This window comes from Glycine max, chromosome 19, assembly GCF_000004515.6.
Source record: "Glycine max cultivar Williams 82 chromosome 19, Glycine_max_v4.0, whole genome shotgun sequence".
In the NCBI taxonomy this organism is placed as follows: Eukaryota; Viridiplantae; Streptophyta; class Magnoliopsida; order Fabales; family Fabaceae; genus Glycine; species Glycine max.
Window position 1 is genome coordinate 42310401 of NC_038255.2, and position 11461 is coordinate 42321861.

The following is an 11461-nucleotide window of genomic DNA, read 5'->3' on the forward strand; positions in this document are numbered from 1 at the left end:
CCTTCAGGATCCTAACTAGGAATCCTACAATTTCCTTTAACACTGCGCATAAAAGTTCTTTCAAGGTAAACACTGGTCGGGTTACTATATAATTCATAACTCACATGACAAGTAATATCACTACAAATATCAATCACACACTTATTCACAACCATATTTCATGTCCAGAGTTTAACATTTCACACTTTAACTAATTACAAAATATACTCAACAATTAAATAACAATATATCATAACAATAATAACATACAATATTTAACTTCAAGGCTTATAAACAAATAACTATAAAATACACATAATATATATATATATATATATATATATATATATATATATATATATATATATATATATATATATATATATATATATATATATATATATATATTAAATACAAAATATATATAACAATAAAATATATACTCTTATTGATTTCTATGAACAAGATGTATACCTATATTCTAAATATATTTCAACTAAGTTATCTACATCAAGAAAATGCCTAATTACAATGTGAATACAACTTTAGTTAATTTCTTTAAATGATTTTAGCCAGTTCAATTATCCAACAATCCCTACACATATGAATTTCATGACAATCCCTACACATATGAATTTCATGACGAGAAATAACTCACATGAAATAAAATATAAAGTTTGTAAAAAAAACAGTATCAATATATATGTACACGTATACACTGTGGTGTGAAAAAAAAAAAAGAACAAGATTGAAAGGCCAACATATCTGGTATAAACAAAATCACCACCACACAATTTTTATGCTAATTATAAAAAATTCTAATTTCTAAGGTACGCACCTAACACAGGAACACATCAATTCTACAACAAACTCGCAACAGAACATCAATTGATTCATCAAACACACTCAATCCGCGATTAAACATGAAAACATAATTAAATTCATAAACACCCCAAAATAACCCAAAAATTGATCCTCTAGGGATCCCTACACATATTCATTCTAATCCCCAAGCGTGAGTAACTCATCCCTTACCTCGATGTAGTCGCTTAAATATTCTCTGTTAGCAATGGTGGCGTCTCTGGTGCTCTCTAGAGCTCCTCCTCTGGTTGCTCTGTTAGGGTTCTTGTGCGTCAGAAAAGAAGAAAGGAACAAAATGTGTTTTCCAAAAAGCTGCTCTAGGTTAACATTTGGCTTATATAGTGGGAATTTATGACCTAATAATTTTTATTTTATTTTTACTTATTTATTAATTTATTATTTTCTTATTTACTTATTAAAGTTACGGCTGTTACACATGTTGTGGAAGAACTTGGTATTTCCATAAGCCTCCTTGAGCCATTTAACTCTAGACATTTGACACAAAATTGATTCTTGCATTTTTTTTATACCCTCCAAAACTCTTTTATCAATTCTTCTCTCTCACATGCCATCTCCAAAGAAAGACCATCATTTCCTCCTTCAAATCCAACATGTTGATATTGCTTATCAAACCATCCAATTTTGCTTTAGGATCACCAAACCTCTCCGAGCTCCACCTCTTAAAAACAAATGTACCCCACCACCCTTGATTGTTGAAAGACCCGTACTTAGCCCTAACAAAGTCCATAAACTTTGGATCATTGACCCAATATTGAAAGACTTTGAAAGGCCTAGGTCCCCAATCAAAGTTAGGGAACTACTTGGGGCATCCAATATTTTTGTTGGTACACCCAACAGTTTTTCCCAAATATCGAAAATGCCCTTAGGTATTTTCAGTTATAAATAGTAGATTAGCTTTTTCATTTTTGCAACACCTTTTTTTTCGTAAAACCGCACTCCCTTAGTGTAACTTGCTTCAGTTAGCGTCCTATTGTGAGTGTTTGTTGTCGTCGGTGATGTACGTGCGTTTTTACGAATATACGGTGAAGTTCGATAGTTTTTCGTCGTCGGAAAAGAAGATGTGCGTATTAAAAAATTCAAAACATACGGATTGACAATCTGTATGGTTCATACAGATTGTTAATCCATATGTTTTGAATTTTTAAAAAAAATTATAATTTTTTTAGAATTTTTTTATACATTTAATTTATTTACAAAATTTGATCATTAAACCAATTTGATATTTAATTGAATATTGTAGCTAGATGTTTATTACAGTAATTCATAGTTTAAAAATTTTGATATTTAATTGAATGATGTATTTGAATGTTTATTACACTGATTGAAAATTAAACAAATATGATATTTAATTGAATGATGCATTTAGATGTTTATTATAGCAATTGATAATTAAATAAATTTGATATTTTTTTACATATGTAAATTTTTATTAAACTTATGATTTTTATTTATAATTTATAAATGTAAAAAAATTAATTATTAGATAAAAATTAATTATCACAAAATTTATTATGTAAATTTACATGTGCATTAAATATACATTAGAAATTTTAGTATTATATATAACGACATTAATTATTTTATAATATAACTGATCTATTAGTGCAGTTGGTTAGAATGTTGTGCTAATAATACAAAAGTCACAGGTTCAAACAGATTACTACTAATTCGTAAACCTGATACAGATTAGCAATCCGTATGAAACTTACAGATTAGCGATCCATATTGGACTTACAAAAAGACAACCAAAATTTCACATATTATGTTGGATGTATTAGCAAAAATGCTAGGTGCTCCTAGCAGATCTCTCAAAGTTATTGTATTTGAACGCAATAGGACAATGACTCCAAATGGATCTATCAAGGATGTCTTGGAAAACATTAGATGACGTGTGTATCTAATTTAGTGACACCATTATCTTATAATCCGACTCATAGCATTGCCACCCGTCCTCACCCAAAAAAATTTCCTCTCTATCAATGGAGTATCAATAAGTTCCATTGATTCAACAAACTAGTAAACTCCTCTATTTCCCTTGCCCCTTGATGACTCTCCCAACTCTTTCCTCCATCGTCCTTATAGAATTGAAGTCACCAAGTACACACCACATGCCCTCACCAACACCTCCTTTTAATTGTAGAAGCTTCTACCAAAGTAGTCTCTTGTCACTTATTGTGCATGGTGAATAAATATCAATGATATTAATGATCTTTTGGACCCCTTTCCAATTGCCTTGCAGAAAAAGGAAACCAACATCTGCCCTAAAATCTCGTACATCAAATTGCCCTCTCCCCACAAGCACAAAATCCCACCTGCATCATTTGCAGCTGGGACGTGTCTCCACTCCACCTTGACATCACCACACAACGCCACACATATGCCACCACTCATTACCCCCATCTGTGTCATGCACACACACTATGTCTACTTCCTCCTTTGAGATAATTCTCCTTATTTCTTTCCATTTCACCCTGCTTCCCATCCCTTTCACATTAAATGATAAGAGCTTCATGGACAACTTGTGGTGCCCCTCTTCTTGTTTCCCTTCACATGTACTCCAGCCTCCTTGTTGTCTCTTTCCTCAAGGTAGATCAAGTTACTCACAAAGTCTTCCTTTTTTCCTTTAAACACAACCCCTATATCATTGGCAATTTCACAAATTTTCCTTACCCCCTTCAAGTCATTTTTATCCACCTTATATCCTTCCTCGGCCTCCCTGTATTTAGGCAACCATTACTAGGCATAGATACTGCCTTTGTCCTACATGTTCCCTTGTCTTTCCCACTGGGCCCACTCTTCTTGATGCCCCCTTTCTTTGCATTCTTCCTTCTGCTGGCCAAAGTCTGCCAATAATTATCATCGTCCACCCGTCCATTTTCATCGATCTCCTCAGCTCTTGTGCGTTCATGAATCTCCCGCTTCCTTGACATTTTGATCTTTTTCTTATAACCCCTATAACGATAGCATGGCTTTTAATTTGTGGCCTTGTTTGAATACTTCCTCCTCCCACAACTTGACTGGCTTTACTGGTTGTGGCCACTTGGAGCCCCTAACTTGACGCTATTGTTTTGGCTTCATTATCCGCACTGCTTCCTTTCTATTCACGTTGTACTAGCTTTCAATTCGCGCCTCAATGCTTGTTTCATCTCCGAACTCCCTTTCCTTCGTGACAATAACACTTAGGATCTCTGCTAATGACTTCAGGGATACGCTCCTTCTCCCAACCACCATCCTCATGCATCCTCGGCCATTCACTTTCAATGGTGTCAGGTATTTCTTCCACTATTCTGATCCCAAATAGTGTCCCCTCAATACTGAACTTCTGAAAGGACATAACCTGTGTCAAGGTTGATGTTCTGATAAGTATCCTGGCAAAGTCTATTCTATCCATACTTGGCGTGTCAAGGTTGATGTTCTGATATTAAATAGCTTTTAATAATGTAAAACCTACGTGTCCACATTATCACTAGCTTGAACACTTCTATTTAGGTAAATGCAGCATTCCTTACTTCTCACATTTCAGAAAACCTGTGCCGTAGGTTATGCGGTTCCAAAGACAAAACATCAATATTCAAATTTATAATTACAGCCACCCTATTAAAATTCATGAGTCATCACATGAATTATCTAGCTAGCTAGAACACATATATACCTCCAAAGAGAAATTTATCATTTGCTTTAGAATCGCATTTGATCAACACTTCATAATCAGTCCATAAAATAAAAATATTCAACATTTATGCTCCCTCGCCCAATAAAATATGTCACACTCAATATAAACACTTCACCAAAAAATACAACCCCCCCTCATAATCTCATCCATATATAAATTTCAACCATTTCATGACGCTACTGCTCAACCGTTCGTAAAATAGGAGTTATTGCACCCTAAATCTAGTATTGATAGTGGCGTTACACAGCTGCAAGTTCCTTATTAAAAGAATATGCATGCAAGACAACTATAACAAAACACTTGTAGGATAAATTCGTAAAATCTCGCAAGTAAATTTCCTTGCAGTTTTATACCATGTCCTGTACTTTTAGTCAATTTACATGTTTCTTTGTTACAATTATTTTCTGCAGATTTCTCCTGTAGATTATGATATATATTCGGAAAATATTCAGAAAAAAAAAAAATAACTTGAGAAAGTCTACAAATCCCCAATTGGTGATAAAGTTTTAGGAGATCATTGATAAAAAGGAACTACGTACGTATAGAAAAGTCGGGTAGTTATGAGTTAAATTGTTAGGTCATATTGTTTCTTTTTTTTTTTTTTATGGAAGGTCACATCGGTTTTAAACGAAACAAACTTGAAGTAATCAAATTGGTTATTGAGTTTAAATTTTTACAACCAATCCGACCTTATTAAATAAAATATATTTAATTATATTTATTTTTTATTTTCTAGATTTATCTTTTGAAAGAATTAATATTTTTAAATTTTTTCTAGTATTTTAATTTGTGCGCTACACAAGATAAATGCTCATTTTATATAATTAAAAAATATGATCAATAAATACTTTTAAATATATAAATTATAAATAAAATTTATAATAAATATTTATAACATATAAATTATGTTTTATATTTATAATAAACAATTTATATTATGAGATAATATGCTATTTTTAAGTATTGATAGTTTTTTAAATGTTAATATTTAATTTAAAAATAAACATAAAAATAATAGATCAAAAGATTAAGAAAACTTTTTAAAATAATAACTTATTAAAATACTCTCTTTAAATAATAGTTTTTGAAAACACTCTTACTCAAAATAATTATTCTAATTTATATAGAAAGAAGATACATTTTTAAATTTTTCCCAACCTTTTCATCATACATTTTTAAAAATACTTGATCTGGTAAACTGATATTATCGATCAACTCAATTATTATTGGATTTGGTTAAGTTGACTCACAAAAATTTTGAAAATTCATTTTCACTCATCGTTTTTATTCAGTTCAAATTAAAAATTCTGCCAAAGTTGATTTAGCCTTGCCCTTGTTCACCTTTAATATAAAAAAAGTAGGAAATATGTAAAGAAGTTTTGAACCACCGATGATCCTATTAGGCTAATTGTTATATGTGATGATGTAAAATGAAAAAACATATAATAAATTAATAATTCATTCATAAAAAATAAGTAGATGAGTATTCCAAAACCCAAGTAACTCATCCTATAAAAATCCAAAATTGTATACTTGTAAAAGGATAATTGTCTATTGCCAATCTATTAATTTGATTAAAAAAATATTTTAAATAAAAAAAGTTAATGAAGAAACTGACCATAAACACATTAAAAGTAAAAACAACCACTCCAAACAAACAGGGTGATCATGAATCATGATTATAACGAGTAACTTACAAACTTGACCCACTCCATACATCACACCCCTATACCTATAGCCTCTACCGAAACCCCTATGACCCACAAACCCCAAACTTTAGACACCATTCCACAAAGCTACCTCCAATCATAGTTTGACTTCTATAGCTGCAATGTAACTTACAAAACCTTCCATGATCCGGTACAACTATGACATCCCTTTTGCCGCCGTCTAAATTGTCAATTTCATGAACATAAAAGTTAAGTGGATTGGGATTAAAAAAAATGAAAATAAGTTTTCACCTTAAATAAATGAAAATTTCTTTCATTATCATTTCACGCCCCCAAAATCTTTGTTTACGTTTCTTCTAATAATGTTACGCATATTCAGCTGTAATATCTACGATATAAATATATAGTAGAAAACATTCGGGCAAAATTAGAACTTCAACAATATACCAGCAATAAAATCATTAATACTTAATAAAAAAATCACCTACCATCTCATTCTAAAAAAATTAAAAAACGTTGGGCCATTGTTTTTTCTTTCGTCAAACTTTGCGCGTCAAAATCTTCGTACAAGTTTTTTTATTATTTAAATAATGTTATACGTAGTAATACATGCATATATTTTATTTCGAATTCACACTTTATCGCTTCATTTATAATTTTTGTGTTTGTGTGTGTGTGTGTATATATATATATATATATATATATAAAGTGATATATATGAGAGTTTTGTTGTATAGCAATAATTTTGGCTAGCTTGTGTTTGATGAAAAATGCGTAGCTATATAGCGTTTGAGATCATCTTCTTCGATCTAATAGTCATAGATATATTCGAAAGGTGTCACAACGATAGATTTATATTTCTCATCTGTCAGTACACTGAAAGATGCCAAAGGAGTCGCCATCTTTAGGTTCCTTTTGTTTGTTCTTTATTATTATCATCCACTGAGCATCTAATGCACGCGCACTTTTTAGTTCTTTTTGGGTCCCAATTCTGTTGTGTTAATCTCTTCAGTTTTCACACACACGGCCCAGTTGCAGCACCCTGCATTTCTACATGTCAATTTCTTCTATTAATGCTTCACCAGCCACTGCACTTGTCAATTTAAGGTTGCTGTTTGTTGGTCTTTTAGATATACATGCTACACTATTGCTCGATCGATTGGTTTCTCCAGAAAACCTCACCAACTCGTGTTTGCCATTTGCTTTCTCATTGTAGGACACGTGTTGCAGTTCTTGGTCGGGAAGCATTATATTCCATTAATCATCTGAAGAAATTCTGGTTTATCTCTCAACCTGGGATGAAGAACATGTTTATACTAGATTCTATTCAAATAATGAATGCAAATGTTTTTTTTGGTCACATAAAGTTTTAGATGAATGGAATTCCGAAAGTTCAATAAGGTCATATCACGTCTTTAGGTTTAAAGAGTTCTTATATATTACTGTCAAAATTATTATATCATTTACAAGATTCAAACTCATGTTTCATGAAATATGGGTCCAAGATTTTTTAAAAAAAAGTCCACAACCGCAATTTTTACCTTGAGATAAGACTCTTTGGAGTCATTGCAACTACTTCGTAGTAACAATTGTAATCATATTTATCTACAATTTCCCAAAACATTAAGAATTGTCACAAAAATCGCAACAACAATGACAATTAAAATACAATAAACAGTGAAGTGTGTTTGGTTTCACTTTAACACTCCAAATGTGCACCAAGCGTTGAAGAAAGAAGCTATATATAGAGTTGTTTTCTAGACGTTAGAAATGGATATGCATCATATTTAAATGTGATGCTAAATCAAACACCTACTTAATAAATTAAGACTATGATAATTCTCAATCAAATTAAAAATAGATGCATATATATGTACTTAAAAAATAATTTCACTATAAAGGAGATATTTCTTTTCTATTCCATAATGGTGGAAATAATACGATCGGAAGTCATTTATCTTCAAAATGGGTAATATGGGATCTCTTAGCCACTTATCCCACCTGCCCCCATACTATAGTTACTAGAATTGTGTAAAGCCAATGATTTAATTGTTCATTGAAACCCAAGATGGGCAAGAGAAGAGTGGAAGGAGCTGGCTAGCGTATTAAAACTTATCAGAGTATAGGACATTAGGACACCTTCACCTCATCTCTTTTGGCCCTTTTCTTTTTGTTACATAAATCTTTTGGCCTTTTCAACTCCATTTACTTCTGCTCGTTCCTTTAATGATGACTCCAGTTATTTCATACCTTTTTGTTGTCTGACTATACATATGCCTGATCGGAACACATAATAATTTGTTGGCATTACTATTGTGGATTAGGACTAAAGGAGTAAGGATGTGGAATAAGAATTTTGGTCATTTAATTAATTGATCAGAAACGGCTTTTAAACCCCCCCTAAGTTTGAAAAATTGGTATTCTGTATGTTTATACGTATCAAAGTTTCCAAGCTCAACCTAATAATTAAATAATTGGATAATGAAGTAATGGGTAAGGAATAGGACCTAAACAAATGTATTTTTTTGTGTCATTGTCAGTTTTGTAGAGAGAGAGGGAGGGAGGGAATCTTTGTGAGAAATAATTAAGGGGTCCCCTTCTAAGACAATAGGCACAGCACCATCATTATCATAAACTCAAAGAGAAAAAGAAAAAGAAGAAAGGCACTGTTTTCAATCACACATCATCGATCGTCTGCTTCACCCGAAAACAATGGTAGTGAAAACCAGAAGAAGCAATCAAATTAGTCACCACTGACACTTAGAACCAACTCTACAACATCCTCTCTTATCTCTATTTGCAAGGGAGAGGATGCAAAAAAAGAAATAAAGCAAAAGTCTTCTTCAAAAAGGGATGAAAAAAGAAAGAGAAAAAAGGAACTTGTACTGATTACAATGAAATACTAACTAGTAAACTCGTTACTACTACTGCTACCTAGTCATATAATAAAATCATTATGAATTGGAAAATTTGGATTTGACTTTGAGCATTTTCTGGTTATTATCCTCTACTCAAAATGCAGGACTTTGCGGCCACGGTGCATGCAAAGCACGCAAGTGATGATCTAGTCAAGAATAACCATTGCTTTCAAACTCAAGATTTTCTATTCCATCTAACATCATTTCTCTGTGGCGGCATTCCCTGCTACAGAAAGCTTTTTCTCCTCTGCGAAAACAACAACTCAATTCACTACCTTAAATAAGACCAATAAATAAATACATAGGAAGATCATAAAGTATTGTTCTTGTTGGGATATTTATTTATGAATAGAACATGGAAGGGTACATAAAAGGCTTTTAAGTTTTGTTGTCTTGTGGTTGAGAGAGTCACACAAGAAGGCAAATAAGATTAAAATTATTAATAATGCAAATTGCAAAGGGTTGGGATTAGAAAAGTTTGTGTACCTATAAATAAAGATGTCCTTTGTCTGGTCAAGATGTTTCTTGCAAGTGTAGCAGAAGCTGAGGAAATTCCCGGAGGTAGCAGCAGAGTGAGAGTTTTGTTTTGGGGGGAGAGAATAATATGTCTCCACCATAATGCAATTGTTGAATATGTGTGTGGCTTTTGGGATAGGTCCATGGGATATCACGCATGTATATTCCTCAGAAAGCTCCATCGCACTCCAAGACAGAACGCCACCACTTCTTGGAGAATCACAACAATCCTTTGAACAAATTCCTGACCCTGATGAGTTCTTTGAACCATTGGTTTTGGCGATTCCAAAATCATCCACACATGTTTGAAATTGAGACTCAAATGGTATTCTCACTCTAAGCAGAACATTTCCTTTCTTGGGTTCAGAATTGTGACAAATTGGGTTATCATCATCTTTGAGAGCACCAACAAGAGCAAGGCCAATACCCTTTGAATCAGGCTTGTCCCAGGAGGTTCTGTTTGGTGAGGAGGTTTTGTTTGGAAGGGTTGAAAATGGGTTTCCAAAGGCAAAAGGGGATAATGCTCTGGCATCAAGAATTGAAGTTGGGCTCCTTAAGGCCTCAGTTCCTGAAGAGAGACACTTGTTGGTGAAATCTCTGAATTTTGGTGACCCAAATAGAGAAGGAATAGTTTTAGCATAGTTTTGATTTGGAGAATTCTGGGTGCCGTGATCAGCCATCAAACCTGGCTTTGTCACTGCCCTTGATCTGTTCCTCAGCAGCATAAGTGAAATCAAAATGATCCCACAAGGAAAATTAACACCTAAACCAAGATCAACTCAAAATTAGAATAAAGGACTACTAATTAATATGGATGGTGAAAATGAAATATTTATGATGAAAAAAACTCACCCAAAATGGCTAATAGAGAGTGATGGCACTAACAAATAACAAAACCACTCTGACGGATGCAGGCTGCTATTTCCAAAAACACCAGCAAATTAAAGTGCAAAGGTCCTTTTTTTCCTGGTTATAACACTGAATAAGCCTAGCTAGGTAGCGTACTGGGAATGTTTCTTCTGTACTTGTAACTGTTTGTTACACACACGCTCACAAAACAACACACAAAAAACTGAAACTGAAAACTGTGGGGTTGAACAGAATAGCCTTCTCAATTGTCTTTTTTTGTCAGTTTTGATATTGAATGAGGAAAAGTAGTGAGATGCATGTGATTAGTAGCAGCTCTGCCATTGGATCTGTGTGGCGTTCAGAAAAGTAAGAGATCACGAAAAAAAAATAACAGTTTTGGATTTTGATGCTGTCTCCGAGAAAACGCATCATCCCAAAAATGAACTCTTAAGGCTTTGTTTGGTTTTGGTTACCAAGCACATGCAATTCCTGCCTCCTTCTCTCCATCACTTATTCCTTATAAGTCTTTTTTCTGATTTTTTTTTTTTCTGTTTTAATGGTGCAAAGTGTGGGAGTTTAAATAAAGAGCATTGGGTTTTGAGCAATCAATAAGAGAAGAAAAAAGAGGGAAGCTTTGGAGAGAGAGAGAGAGTCGTGTTTGGATTCATATGCCAGTTCACGAGTTAAATGAAGGAGAAGCAATTAAGCAAAGGAGTCGTGTGCATGAAAATCAAACGTTATTACTTTATATGTTAAAATATGTTTTTGTCTTCATGTGTATTATGTGATATTTATTTCTAATTTGACTGAACAAAAACTGTTTTCAACTTAATTTTTTTAAAAGCAATTTTATCTTCCTCATGGAGTATTATTTTAACATCGTTAGTCAAAGTTATAATATATATAGAATAAATTACACTAATTTTCTTGAGGCTTCATCCAAATTTTCCAGCTATTATTTTTCCTACTCATAC

At 32.8% G+C, this 11461-nt stretch overlaps 1 protein-coding gene and 1 long non-coding RNA gene across 3 annotated transcripts; one reads left to right on the forward strand and one right to left on the reverse strand.

Annotated features, from left to right (window-relative positions):
- The first annotated feature begins 2804 nt into the window (after window positions 1-2804).
- On the forward strand, window positions 2805-7738 carry LOC106797514 (uncharacterized). The gene is made up of 2 exons (XR_001386678.3): window positions 2805-4131; window positions 7421-7738. It is a non-coding gene; the product is annotated as an uncharacterized lncRNA (long non-coding RNA).
- Window positions 7739-8871: 1133 nt separating this feature from the next.
- LOC100788456 (uncharacterized) lies at window positions 8872-11212 on the reverse strand. Of its 2 annotated transcripts, XM_006603648.4 has the most exons (3): window positions 10491-11212; window positions 9609-10401; window positions 8872-9369 (listed from the first exon to the last, which is right to left on the reverse strand). In XM_006603648.4, the coding sequence occupies exons 2-3, from the start codon at window positions 10361-10363 to the stop codon at window positions 9273-9275; spliced, it is 852 nt and encodes a 283-aa protein (XP_006603711.1). In that variant the 5' UTR covers window positions 10364-10401; window positions 10491-11212; the 3' UTR covers window positions 8872-9272. The 2 variants fall into 2 exon arrangements, with proteins under 2 accessions (XP_006603711.1, NP_001241512.1); NM_001254583.2 differs by lacking the exon at window positions 10491-11212 and having other exon boundaries at window positions 8924-9369; window positions 9609-10402.
- Window positions 11213-11461: the final 249 nt, after the last annotated feature.